The following is a 14,684-nucleotide window of genomic DNA, read 5'->3' as shown; positions in this document are numbered from 1 at the left end:
TAGTAAATAAAGATCCACAGTGACCCAGATTTAATAAGGATTTAATTTAACATCACATTTCCAGTAGGAGCTTGTGCCTTAAGTTCTCTCCCCCTCTCCCCCCCCTCCCCACCCACCTTTTCTTCTTCAGCCCTCTCCTGAGACTGGTTTTTCATTATAGCATAGAATGACATGGCATGGTACAGGTAGGGTACGGTAACATAGATGTGCGGCACAGTAGCATAGCAGTTAGCAATAACACTTTCTAATGATGTACGATCAGGTTCAATTCCTGTCACTGTCTGTAAGGAGTTTGTGCATTCTCCCCATGACTACGTGTTTTTCCTCTGGGCGCTCCTCCCACATTCCGAAGATGTACACGTCAGGGTTAATAACTTGTGGGCATGCTTTGTTGGCACCAGAAGATTGGCAACACTTGTGGTCTGCTCCCTCACATCCTCTGACTCTGGTGGTCAGAGATGCATTTCAATATATGTGTTGATGTTTCAATGTACACGGGTACGTCCCGTGATCCTCGCCCTTCTCCAGCCTCGCATCTCTTTTGCCAATCAACTTTCCAGCTCTTAGCTCTATCTCTCCCCCTCCTGTCTTCTCCTATCAATTCAGATCTCCCCCTCCCCCTCCCACTTTCAAATCTCTTACTATCTCTTCTTTCAGTTCGTCCTGACGAAGGGTCTCGGCCCAAAACGTCGGCTGTACCTCTTCCCAGAGATGCTGCCTGGCCTGCTGCGTTCACCAGAATTTTTTATGTGTGTTTCTTTATACTTTCCCAGTTTTACCTCCTCAATGCAATCATCTTCTAAACCAGGGGTTCCCAAGTTGGGTTCCATGGACCCCCTCGGTTAATGGTGGGGGTTTATGCAATAAAAAAGGTTGGGAACCCCTATTCTAAACCAATGAGTATCAACTCAACCTTCCCTCATAAGTCTGACCCTTTTTCACAGAAACCTACACGGCCCAATCTCTGAGGCAAAGATCTTCATGAACTAAGTAGACCAAATATACACACAAAGCATCAGAAATGTTTATATCAAAAGCCCTGTACCACAGGAACAGAAATAAAAGCCTAAAAACATATTACCAGTCTCAAGAACAGCTTCTATCCCACTGTTATCAGATTCTAGAATGGACCTCTTTTACGATAAGATGGATTCTTGACCTCATAATCTACTTCATTATGAATTATGCACCTTATCGTTTCCCTGCACTGGACTTTATGTGCAGATTTTACACTTTATTCTGCTTTGTTATTGTTTTACTTAATGCACTGTGTAATGATTTGATCTATATGAACAGTATGCAAGACATGAGAGAATAGGACCAATCAAATGTGACAGTGGAAAAGTGTGTATGGAACCAGAGGAAATAGCAGAGGTACTTAATGGATACTTTGCTTCAGTATTCACTATGGAAAAGGATCTTGGTGATTGTTGGGTTGACTTGCAGCAGATTGAAAAGCTTGAGCATATAGACATTAAGAAAGAGGATGTGCTGGAGCTTTTTTAAAGCATCAAGTTGGATAAGTCACCGAGACCGGATGAGATGTACCCCAGGCTACTGTGGGAGGTGAGAGAGGAGATTGCTGAGCCTCTGGCGATGATCTTTGCAACATCAATGGGGACGAGAGAGGTTCCAGAGGATTGGAGGGTTGCAGATGTTGTTCCCTTATTCAAGAAAGGGAGTAGAGATAGCCCAGGAAATTATAGACCAGTGAGTCTTACTTCAGTGGTTGGTAAGTTGCTGGGGAAGATCCTGAGAGGCAGGATTTATGAACATTTGGAGAGGCATAATATGATTTGGAATAGTCAGCATGGTTTTGTCAAAGGCAGGTTGTGCCTTACGATCCTGATTGAATTTTTTGAGGATGTGACTTAACACATTGATGAAGGTAGAGCAGTAGATGTAGTGTATATGGATTTCAGCAAGGCATTTGATAAGGTGCCCCATGCAAGGCTTATTGAGAAAGTAAGGAGGCATGGGATTCCAAAGGGACCTTGCTTTGTGGATCCAGGATTGGCTTGCTCACAGAAGGCAAAGAGTGGTTGTAGATGGGTCATATTCTGTCTACAGAATGTCAACCTTCTGTAGGTCGGTGACCAGTGGTGTGCCTCAGGGATCTGTTCTGGGACCCCTGCTCTTTGTGATTTTTATAAATGACCTGGACAAGGAAGTGGAGGGATGGGTTAGTAAATTTGCTGATAACACAAAGGTTGGGGGTGTTATGGATAGTGTGGAGGGCCGTCAGAGGTTACAGCGGGACATTGACAGGATGCAAAACTGGGCTGAGAAGTGGTAGATGGAGTTCAACCCAGATAAGTGTGAAGTGGTTCACTTTGGTAGGTCAAATATGATGGCAGAATATAGAATTAATGGTAAGACTCTTGGCAGTCTGGAGGATCAGAGGGATCTTGGGGTCCGAGTCAATAGGACACTCAAAGTTGCTGCGCAGGTTGACTCTGTGGTTAAGAAGGCATACGGTGCATTGGCCTTCATTAATCATGGGATTGAGATTAAGAGCTGACGTAATGTTGCATCTATGTAGGACCCTGGTCAGACCCCACTTGGAGTACTGTGCTCAGTTCTGGTCACCTCACTACAGGAAGGATGTGGAAACCATGGAAAGGGTGCAGAGGAGATTTACAAGGATGTTGCCTGGATTGGGGAGCATGTCTTAAGAGAGTAGGTTGAGTGAACTCGGCCTTTTCTCCTTGGAGAAGTGGAGGATGAGAGGGGACCTGATAAGAGGTGTATAAGGTGATGAGAGGCATTGATCATGTGTATAGTCAGAGGCTTTTTCTCAGGGCTGAAATGGCTAACATGAGAGGGCACAGTTTTAAGGTGCTTGGCGTAAGTTTTTTATGGAGAGAGTGGTGAGTGCGTGGAATGGGCTGCTGGCGACGGTGGTGGAGGCGGATACGAAAGGATCTTTTAAGAGACTGCTGGATAGGTACATGGAGCTTAGAAAAAATAGAGGGCTATGGGTAACCCTAGGTAAGTTCTAAAGCAAGTACATGTTCGGCACAGCGTTGTGGGCCAAAGGGCCTGTATTGTGCTGTAGGTTTCCTATGTTTCTATAAGTTTTTCACTGCATCTTGGACAGGTGACATTTAATAATAAAACAATAACTGTACTTCTGTGTTTCACTTTTCCTGAAATAAAACCCAAGCACGGTGCATTGAACTGATTATTACTGTTGATCTGAGTTAATACTATGAGCTACTTGACTCTACTATACACACTCAGTGGCCACTGTACCTCCTGAACCTAATAAAGTAGCCACAGAGTGTATGTTTGTGTCTTCTGCTGTAGCCCATCCACTTCAAAGTTCAGTGTGTTGTGTAAACAGAGATGTTGCGCACACCACTGTTGTAACACATGATTATTTGAGTTACTGGCCATTCTCCTTTGACTTCTCATTCACAAGGCATTTTTGCACACAAAACCAGCCTACCCATCATCAGTGACATGCATACAGAAAGGTGCTGGGAAAAGGCCAGTGTCATGACGGATTCCACCCACCCTGCTCATGGACTTTGTCCCACTGCCATCAGGGAAGATGCTATGTAGCATCCACACCAGGACCACCAGACTCAAAAACAGTTACTTTCCCCAAGCGGTAAGGCTGATCAACCTTCTAACACACCTCCAAACTACCACTACTTTATCGTTTTCTGTCGGTCACCCTATGTATACTCGTGTACCTTGCATCACATTATGTACATTGAATCTATGTATGAAAGCTAACTTATGAGTTATATTTATTGGTTTAAAAAAAAATGTTTTCTTTATCTTGGTATGTTTTTTATATGCTGTATCGGCTCGCAGTAACAATTATTTTGACCTCCTTTACACTTGTTTACTGGAAATGACACAAAACAGTCTTGAAGCAACTGTCACTCACTGGATGTTTTTCACACCATTCTCTGTAAACTCTAGAGAGGTTCCTATTGTGCATGAAAATCCCAGGAGGTCACTTTCTGAGATACTCAAACTACCCCATTTGGCACCAACAATTATTCCATAGTCAAAGTCACTTAGATCATATTTCTTCCCTATTCTAATGTTTGATCAGATCTGAACAACAGCTGAACCTCTTGACCATGTCTGCATGCTTTTATGCATTGAGTTGTTGCCACATGATTGGCTGATTAGATATTTGCATTAATAAGCAGGTGTACCCAATAAAGTGGCCACTGAGTGTACATGAGTGCCTTTGTTAAGCTTATTTAGTAATGAAAAATTAGCTAGTTGGAGTTGATTTCAGTGATTATACAAATCATTTTATACAAATTTTATAAAAAATTTTATACAAATCTTTTTCCACAGGCGAACGATGCTTACCTTCAGATGGCCATTGGGAATGCGCCCTGGCCTATTGGAGTCACCATGGTTGGTATCCATGCACGTACTGGCCGAGAAAAAATCTTTTCCAAGCACGTGGCCCATGTTTTAAATGACGAAACACAGCGGAAATACATTCAGGTTGGTTTCCAAACTCTATATTTGGAGATCCATGCTGAACTTTTTCAAAACTCTTTCAGAGTCCTGATGAAGGGTGCCAGCCTGAAACATTGAGTATATGTTTTCCCATTGATGCTGCCTGGGTTCCTCCAGCCTTTGTGTGTGTTGTTTGAAAGATAGTTGACATTTTTTAATCGTCTATTTTGCTGTTATATTTTAGACCTTAATCATAGAGTTGTACAACAAGGAATCAGAATCAGATTATTATCATTGACACATTTGTGAAATATGTTGTTTTGTGGCAGCAGTGCAGTGCAATACGTACAAAACTTATTATGTATTTAAAAAGAATTAGTGGAGAAAGAGTGCAAAATGGTGAGGTAGTGTTCATATCATTCATCAAATCTGATGGCTGAGGGGAAGAAGCTGTTCCTAAAACACTGCATGTGTTTCTTTGTACACTGTACCTCCATGTTAATAGCAGTAAAGAGAAGAGGGCATGTCCTGGATGGTGAGGATCCTTAATGATGGATGCAGCCTGGTTGAGGAACGAAGTTTAGAGGATGTCCTCGGTGGTGGGAGGCTAGTGCCCATGATGCAGCTGGCTGAGCTTATGATCCTGTGCATTGGAGCCTCTATACCAGTCGATGGTGCAACCAGTTGGAATGCTCTCCGTGGTACATCTGTTGGAATTTGATAGAGTCTTTGGTGACATACTAAATTTCTTTAAACTCCGAATGAATGAAAACAGATGCTTCGGCACCAACCATCAGACATCCCTTTGCAGCATGGTAGCGATACGGTAAGATAAGGTTAGCATAATGCTACAAAACCATAATCACCGACGGGAGTCCGATTACCACCACTGTCTGTGAGGGGTGTCTATGTTCTCCCCATGCCCATGTGGGTTTCCTCTTGGTGCTCTGGTTTCCTCCCACATTCCAAAGATGTAAGGGTTAGGGTTAGTAAGTTGTGGACTTGCTGTGTTAGCACTGGAAGCTTGGCTGTCCTCAGTACATCCTCAGACTGTGGTTGTTGACACAAATGACACATTTCATTGTATGTTTCCATGTACTGTACATGTGACAAATAAAGCTAATCTCTTTTTTGTCTTTCTTAGCTCCTGTTTTCTCGTGTTCTTTCATTTTAGACAATATATTGAAGTTTGTCCTAATGTAGTATTTTTTATTTTCTAGGGGCTGAAGAGATTGATGACTATCTGTCAGAAGCATTTTCCAACAGATCCCTCAAAGTGTGTGGAGTATAATGCTCTCTAATCTGCTTCTGAATGAGACATCTTATTATTCACCAATTAGACAAACTTTGATATTCAGAACCGAAATGAACGATGAAGAAGATTACGTGCGGCGCGCAAGTACTTTTTATATTACATCAGGTTCTTGAGAAAAGCATCAAAACTTTGTTCCCTACAATTGTTTAGTATCAAATAATGTAAACATCTGTATTCAGTTCTCTTCAATTAGCCTTCCAGTAATTCAAACCCTTTTTTATGAGAAGAAATGTCACTTGAGCAGAACTCACACGAGTATCTCAGCAAGGAGAAGTGGTGTTTAGGGGTAGTTTTGTATTATATATGTATATCATTAATAAATAGTCTTCATTTTTGTTATGATGGCACTTTTGCCACTCAGATACTATCTTACTGCCTTGTTTGATAATCTTTGTTGTGTTGTAATAAAAATAATTTGGCTGCACGCAGTCCAAATGACATGAATGGATGTTTAGATAGTCATAGTCATACTTTATTGATCCCGATGGAAATTGGGTTTCGTTACAGTTGCACCAACCAAGAATAGAGTATAAATATAGAGTATAAATAAAGATATTGCCTTTATAGCAAGTCATGCTGAATATCCATCTCAGATTGAAGTGTGTCCATTTACAATAATTTTACAACTAGATTCCCTGGGTTGGGAATCAAAAAGTCAAGGGCAGAGGCTTAAGGTGAGAGGGAAAGGGTTAAGAGGAATTTGAGTGCAACTTTTTTTACACAAAATGTGGCATCGTATGTGGAACAGGGGTTCCCAACCTGTGGTCCACAGACTCCTCGAATAAGGATTTTAAAAAAATGGTTTTAAAAACCCTGGTTTAGAAGGTTTCGGCCAAAATGGCAACTGGGACTTGTTTATAATAGGCATCTTGGTTGGCATGGACCAGTGGGTCTGAAGGGCCTGTTCCTGTTTTCCTTAATAATTTCCTGCTGATGTTGTTGACATTTCTGCCGCAGATTTAGTTTAGAGGGAAGTTTTAGTGCAGATTTGCTTTTAGTTTTAGGTGGTGTAAGGGAAATAGGGTTTCCCTTCCTCCACCTTTGATGATGCCCTCCTCCGGATCTCCTCCATTTCCCAGACATCTGCCTGCTATTTTAACAGTGATAGAGCTCCTCTTGTCTTCATCTACCACTCATTAGCCTCCACATCCAATACATCATTTTTTGCATACCTCCATTTTCAATAGGATCCTACCACCAAACAAATCTTTACCTCCCTCCCTCCTCCCCCCAAGTCTCCACTTTCTAAATGGATTGCTCCCTCCATGGTTCCCTTGTCCATTTGTCACTCCCCACTAATCTCCATTTGCAAGCGATAGAAATGCTGTACATGCCCATTCACCTCCTCTCTCACCTCCATTTGGGTCCCCAAACAGTCCTTCCAGGTGAGGCAACAGGTTACCTGCACATCTGCTGGGGTCATCTATTGTGTTCGGTGTTCCCAATGTGGTCTCCTTCTCATTGATGAGACCTGACATAGGTTGGGGGACTGTTTTGTCAGGCACCTCCACTCCATCTGTCAAAAGTGTAATTTTTCTGAGGCCAATCATTTGAATTCCAATTCCCATTCCCCTTCAGACATGTTGGTCCATGGCCTCCTCTTTTGCCACGATGAGTCTACTTTCGGTGGAGGAACAACACCTCATATTCTGTGTAGGTAACCTCTAACCTGATGGCATGAACGTTGATTTCTCCTTCCAGTCCACTTGTTTCCCTCCCCCTTCTCTCTTCTTCTAATCACCACTCTGGTCTCTTACCTCCTTTCCTCATCTGCCTATCACCTCCCCCGGTGCCCCTCCTTCCCTTTCACTCATGGCCCACTCTCCTCTCCTATCAGATCCCTCCTTCTCCAGCCCTTTACTTTTCCATCCACTTGGCTTTACTTATCACCTTCTAGCTGGTCCTCCTTCCTCTTCCCCCACCTTTTTAGTTTGGCATCTTCCCCCTTCCTTTCCAGTCCTGGAGAAGGGTCTCAGCTCAAAATATTGACTGTTTATTCATTTCCTTTGATGCTGCCTGATCTGAGTTCTTCCATCATTTTGTGTGTGTTGCTCTAGATTTCCAGTATCTAGTTAGGGAGCTTAAGGTAAAGCAACCCTTAGGAGGCAGTGATCATAATATGATAGAATTCACCTTGCAGTTTGAGAGGGTGAAGCTAAAGACAGATGTGTCTGTATTGCAGTGGAGTAAAGAGAATTACAGAAGCATGAGAGAGGAGCTGGCCGAAGTTGATTGCAAGGGGACACTAACAGGGATGATGGCAGAACAGCAATGGCTGGAGTTTCTTGGAGCAAGTTGGAAGCTGTAGAATATGATCCAAAGATGAAGAAGTATTCTAAAAGGAGGATGGGGCTACGATGGCTAACAAGGGAAGTCAAAGACAGCAGAAAAGCAAAAGACCGGGCATATAATAGAACAAAAATTAGTGGGAAATTAGAGGATTGGGAAAAATGAAATGTAAGCTAGCCAATATTATAAAAGAGAATACCAAAACCTTTTTTCGGATATACCAAGAACAAAAGAGGTGAGAATGGATATCCAACTGCTGGAAAATAACATTGGGAAGGTAGTAATGGGAGGGCAAAGAAATGGTGGATGCACTTTAAGTATTATATGTCAGTCTTTGGAGAATGCCAGAAATTCGAGAGTGTCGGGCAGAAGCGAGTGTAGTTGCTACATGCAGGGTGAATGTCAGCAAGACTAGGAATTGTCTATTAATTTCCAGAAAAGGAAACTGAATCTCTTGATCGTGTTTGCATGCATTTCTGCATTGAGTTGCTGCTACATGATTGGCTGATTAGATGTTTGCATTAACAAGCAGGTATACGGGTGTATCTAATACAATCGAGAGTATTTGAGTATTTTGCAAAGAGTTAAACTAATTTTACATCTTTGTGGAACAGTTAATATTTGTTATGTGAATGTATTTGCATAATGGTTCTTCAAACCAACACACTTTATATCAATCCTTGACATAGGTAAGCTATTCCCACACTTCTTCTCAAATTATAGTTGGAATTGGAAAATTAATGGCCAGGCTGGTAAATAGAACCAGCTACACCAATTACGGCATATTTAGTGTGGGAACTTTTTGCATTTATGTTTAAGAGAACTCAACATGCTTGAGTTTATAGATATTGTAAAAAGAAATGCAACTTCTGAGTTGACCTTTGATAAATGAGTTAATATCTAATGAAAACTGCCCCAAGTGACATTAACTCTATGCTGCAGCAATTTATGGAATGAAGCCATTTAGAACTAGGACAGTCTGTGAAAATGTTCTCACAGTATTTCTGTAACAATTTCCAGCTGCCTGTGTTTGAAGCCAGGAGCAGTCACTGGATAAATTGTATTATGACAGCTGCATCCCATCGTGAATCCATTTTCTTCATCTATTTGTTGGTCAAATTGACACCTCAGTTAAAGCAGTGAATAAGATCTAATTTCCAGATCAGCAGCATAAACATTGCAACTTCCTATCTCTATGCACAAGATAATTGCTTAAACTGCCGGCAAACCCACAAGTACACAAGTAAAGTCACTCAGGTCTTGCTTTGGTGAAGTTCAGTGACTTGTTAAGATAGTATATGGATTAACAATAGTTAGAAATTATTTTAATCTAAGTTTAAAGAGCTTATGTGAACAGTTTTTAATAATGCTGAATAAGGCCTTTATCTTTTCTACCTATCACTTCCCTGCTTTATCTTAAGTTCCCCGCTTCTTTATCTCAAGTTCCCCAATGACCTACCTTCCCCCTCACCTGGTCTCACCTATCACCCCTTCCCGCCTCCTTATTCTGGCTTCTTCCCCCATCCTTCCCTGTCCTGATGAAGGGCCTCAGCCTGAAGCATCTACTGTTTGTTCTCAGAAAATCATATAGTCTATGTATGTTGCAGCAATCTGCATTTGAACACAAATACAGCTTGTCTTCTGTTGAGCGAACACAGGAGAGTACACTGTGCCACACCGTCTCAGGTGGGGTGCACCAACTGTGATGCCTTTCTCCCGGGCAGCTGTAAACAAGTGACAACGCAACTCGGGGCCTTGCCCTTGCTATGACTGAAGCCACACAGTCTCCCACCGTCTCTCAACAAATCAGTGAACTGGATGCAGCATTCCACATTAACAATTACCAACGTGCTCGCGTCACTCACTGTTAGACTGCACACCACCCTCACGTACCAACTCCTCCGATGCCTCTGACACAGGCAACAGTGTGATCCACACCAAGGGTCTCGGCCTTAAACGTCAACTGTTTATTCTCTTCCATGAATGCTGCCTGACCTGCTGAGTTCCTCCAGCATTTTGTGTGTGTTGCTCTGGATTTCCAGCACCTGCAGAATCTCTTGAGTTTTTGAAGGGCGATGTATGCTGATTTTGCCAGTAACACCCACATCCCATAAATAAATTTAAATAGACAAACTCATATTAAGAAAATTCAATTAATGGTTTATTATTGTCACATGTACCAAGATACAGTGAGAAGCTTTTCTTGCTACCTTATGCTATCTCATTATGATCTTGCACTTCATCATTTATCTAAACTATGCATTTTTGGTAGCTTTTATATTCTGCTTTGTTATTGGTTTAATGTATTCTACTTCAATGCACTGATCTGACAAAATAAATCAATTTTAACCCAGTATGAACAATGTGCAAGACAAACTTTTCATTGTATCTTGGTACATGTACCAATTCCAACACCAATACTGTTTATACAGATCAAATCATTATACAATGCACTGAGGTAGAACAAGATAAAAGAATAACAAGCCACAAAATGCTGGAGGAAATCAGCAGATCAGGCACCATCTCTGCAAAGGAATAAATAGTTGACTACTTTTATCGACAGAACAGCTTCAGAGAAAGTGCAGTGCAGGGAGACAATAAGGTGCAAGATCATAACGAGGTAGATTATGAGGTCAAGAGTCCACCATCTACCATGTGTGGTGTTTCCATCTGGGAAGGGGTCTCGAGGACCAGACAGCAGTGTCTCAGAATAGAAGGACATTCATTTAGAACGGAGATGAAGAGGAATTTTTTTTAGACAGGGGTTCCCAACCTGGGGTTAATGGTAAGGCTCCCTGGCATAAAAAATGTTTGGGAACCCCCGTTTCAGTGAGAGTTTGGTGGATCTGTGGAATTCTTTGCCATAAGTGACTGTGAAAGCTAGGTCATTGGGCATATTTAAGGCAGAGGTTGATAGGGTGTGAAAGGTTACAGGGAGAAGGCAGGAGAATGGGGTTGAGAGGGAAAATGGATCAGCCATGATGAAATTCCAGAGCTAACTGGCCTAATTCTGCTTCCATGTCTTATGGGACCATTCAGTAGTTTAAGAGCAGGGTAAAAATTGTCCTTGAGCCTGGTGGTACATGCTTGCAGGGTTTTGAATCTGCTGCCCCAATGAAAGAGGGGATAAGACAATGTCGGAGGTATGTGGGGTCTTTGATTGTGCTGGTTGCTTTACTGAGGCAGTGGGAAGTACTGACAAAGTAAATCAATTTTAATCCAGTTTATCCCCTTTTTATTATTCCCATTTAATTCCATTCCATTCCCGTCTAACAGTGACTGAGATTTTTCCAATAATATTTCATGATCTATGAACCCTGCATGAGTATCCTAATGAAAGGTCTCAGGCCAAAGCATCAGCTGTTTAAGATGGCGCTGCTGAAGGTGGATGACAGCTTACTGGTGGTTTTCAAAGCAGGAAGTATGAGTAAATACTCTATTAATAACATTTATTACGTGGAAAATTGTAGTAAATGATCACAGCAAACAATTAAGAGGCAAGGATAGGTGAGGCTGGTCTGAGGGCTGAAGCACGAGGGTGTGAGATGGGAGTCGGAGCATGGTCGAGGCATGTTCAAATGGCTGGAGGGAGGTCGTGACACGCTGGAGATGAAGTCTGAGTCAGAGATGGATCTGAGTTGTTTCGGAGTCTGTCAACCTAAATCAGGTTAGGTCCATCTAAATGCTTGGCCGATTTGGAAATGTTGAGTACGGGCCAGCCCAGAGCGTATTGCTGCAGTGGGACCTGGGTCCTCTTGCAGGGGTGACCCGGTGCTTTGACAATTTAAATGCTGGGCCAGATGGACTGGAAAGGCAGGGTGCCGGGGCCGGTTCTGCTCTGATGTTTTACCCTGCTCTGCTCAACTCTGAGGCTGTGTCCTGCTCTGGCTGCTCCGTGCTGCACTACAACGATGAGCTGAGGCTGAGGCTTTGTGCTTCAGGTTTATGGACTCAATTTCATTCTGAATGCTGATGCTTGCTTTATTGTTGGCATGATTTTTTTTTTTCCTTCTCTGCACATTGGGTATTGGTCTTTTTTTAATTGGATTATTTTGGGGTTTTTTGTTTTGCGGCTGCCTTTAAGATGAATCTCAAAGTTGTATAATTTATACAATATGATAATAAATGTACTTTGAACTTTGCTGCCTGACCTGCTGAGTTCCTCCAGCATTCTGTGTGTGTTGCTCTGCATTTCTAGCATTCGCAGAATCTCGAGTTTATAGGTATCCTGTGATGAAATAACCTTAACTCTCACATCTCTCTTCTGTGAAAATACTTTGGTTCTGCTCTTAAGATCAAAAGCAGAAGAACTTGCATGCGGTGAACCGGTGACTGGTCTGTTCATGACAAATTCCACACCAATGGAGACCAAAAATAGTACAATCTTTCATCGTGCACATTTTCCCATTTATTTTTCTAATGATGTTAATACTAATGTTTGTTTTAAACTTTGTTCCTGATTTTCATCATGTTGCTTGTTAGCTGAATCTCTGGAAAAGTTATTTTGATTGCTGAGGCGGAGTAATTATCAGATCCACACAACTTCTAAGGTTGATTAGCACAATCATGGTTTAATAAACAGAGCACCAGCACGATCACATCAACAGCTATCCTTGCACACATTATTTATCTACCTGAAAATGTTGACTTTAATCTTAGGTTGGCTGCCAAAATTCACGTGGGCTGGAGTCCCATGAGTGTAAGGGCTTCAACATAAACTACGCAAATCAACATCTGGGGATAATTATGACTCTAAATATATTCTCGATTTACTGAATTTCCCAGAGAGTGGTGAATCTGTGCAATTCCCTGCCCAGGCTACCTCTTTAAGTAGATTTGAGACATACAGTGGTTAGACTGATTTTGCAAAGTGGAAGAATTAAGTGTTGTGGGGAAAAGGGAGGTGGGTGGAGCCGAGTGTACAGTCACATCAACCGATCTTATTGAATGTTGGAGTAGGCTTATCAGGCCAGATGGCTGACTCCTGATCCTAGTTCTCATGAATCTCTTGTTAAGGAGATCTTTTATTCATTACCTTTTTTGTTTAGTCATTTATGATATTTACTCTTGAACACCCTCCTGCCAACTAACTGGAAGTAAGATTGATATTTGGATATGTGGAGGCAAAGGGTATAAATAGCAGTGAACTACAGGGATAGGAAGTGTTGATCAGGGAATGATAAATGAAAAGAAAGCAAGTCCCGGTGTGGAAAGAAGTTTATGAATTACACTATGTGAGGGTTGCTGTTTGACCGGAACTGCAAGCATTGAACACAGGACAAGCCATACAACATGCTCTCTAATCCAGGCAGCATCCTGGTAAATCTCCACTACACCCTCTCTGAAGCTTTCACATCCTTTCTATAATAAGGTGACTAGAACTGAACACAATATTCCAAATGAGGTGTAACCAGAGTTTTATGGAGTTGCAGCATTACCTCACAACTTCATAGCTATCCTATCAATTTGCACTGGGATCTATGGCTGTGAGCTCCAAGATCCCTCTGTTCCTCCACAGTGTTAAGAATCCTGCCATTAACACTAGCCTTCAAGTTTGACTTTCCAAACTTCCACTCTCTGCTACTCCTCAGCCTGGTTCTGCATCCTGTTAATGTCCCATTGTAACCTATGACAACCTTCTATACTATCCACAACACCACCAACTGTTGTGTTATCTACAAACTTACTAGCCCACCTTTCTACTTCCTCACCCAAATTGTTTATAAAAATAACTAAGGAATATATTAAGTTAAATATGTAGTGCAAAACAAGAACAAAATGGCGAGGTAGCCTTCATGGGTTCATGCATCATTCAGAAATCCAATGGCAGAGGGGAAGAAGCTGTTCCTAAAACAATGAGCAGCACACACAAAATGCTGGAAGAACTCAGCAGGCCAGGCAGCATCTAGGAAAAGAGTACAGTCGATATTTCGGGCCGAAAGCAACATGTGGATGTCTTCAGGGTTCTGTATCTGTATCTCCTGTGTGGTAGTAATAACATGTCCACAACTTCGTCAATCTTGGTGTCATCCACAATTCTGGTTAAGTAGGACCAGTGCACTTTGGCCTAATTAAGTGGCTGCCCCAATCGGCAGAAGTTTCATGGGAATAGTTTAAAAAGTATTTAACAAAAGGTAGACTAACAAATTATGTGGTTAAATGAATTACAGAATAAATTAGAACACTACTAATATTTGCTTATGAAAGGTTCAAAAACCTAGGTAATGATAGAGATCTAGAAGGTTATAAGGCTGGCAGGAAGGAGCTTAAGAATGAAATTAAGAGAGCCAGAAGGGGCCATGAGAAGGCCTTGGTGAGCAGGATTAAAGAAAATCCCAAGGCATTCTACAAGTATGTGAAGAGCAAGAGAATAGGACCAATAGAGTGTGACAGTGGAAAAGTGTGTATGGGACCGGAGGAGATAGCAGAGGTACTTAATGAATACTTTGCTTCAGTATTCACTATGGAAAAGGATCTTGGTGATTGTAGCGATGACTTGCAGCGGATTGAAAAGCTTGAGCATATAGACATTAAGAAAGAGGATGTGCTGGAGCTTTTGAATAGCATCAAGTTGGATAAGTCTCCAGGATTGGACAAGAGGTACGCCAGGCTACTGTGGGAGGCGAGGGAGGAGATTGCTGAG

The 14,684-nt window shown here is 41.9% G+C and overlaps 1 protein-coding gene across 1 annotated transcript in view; it reads left to right on the top strand.

Moving 5' to 3' along the window:
• Nucleotides 1-6,200, top strand: part of prpf18 (PRP18 pre-mRNA processing factor 18 homolog (yeast)) — a 35,036-nt gene extending 28,836 nt beyond the window's left edge. Inside the window, exons 9-10 of the mRNA XM_072241198.1 lie at nucleotides 4,327-4,482; nucleotides 5,658-6,200. Coding sequence (XP_072097299.1) covers nucleotides 4,327-4,482; nucleotides 5,658-5,738 — 237 coding nt within the window. The 3' untranslated portion in view covers nucleotides 5,739-6,200. The remainder of the gene's footprint in view (nucleotides 1-4,326; nucleotides 4,483-5,657) is intronic.
• The last annotated feature ends 8,484 nt before the right edge of the window (nucleotides 6,201-14,684 follow it).

Source organism: Mobula birostris, chromosome 23, assembly GCF_030028105.1.
Source record: "Mobula birostris isolate sMobBir1 chromosome 23, sMobBir1.hap1, whole genome shotgun sequence".
Lineage (NCBI taxonomy): Eukaryota > Metazoa > Chordata > Chondrichthyes > Myliobatiformes > Myliobatidae > Mobula > Mobula birostris.
Note: the sequence above shows the minus strand (reverse complement) of the source record. Positions and strands in the feature narration are given on the sequence as shown.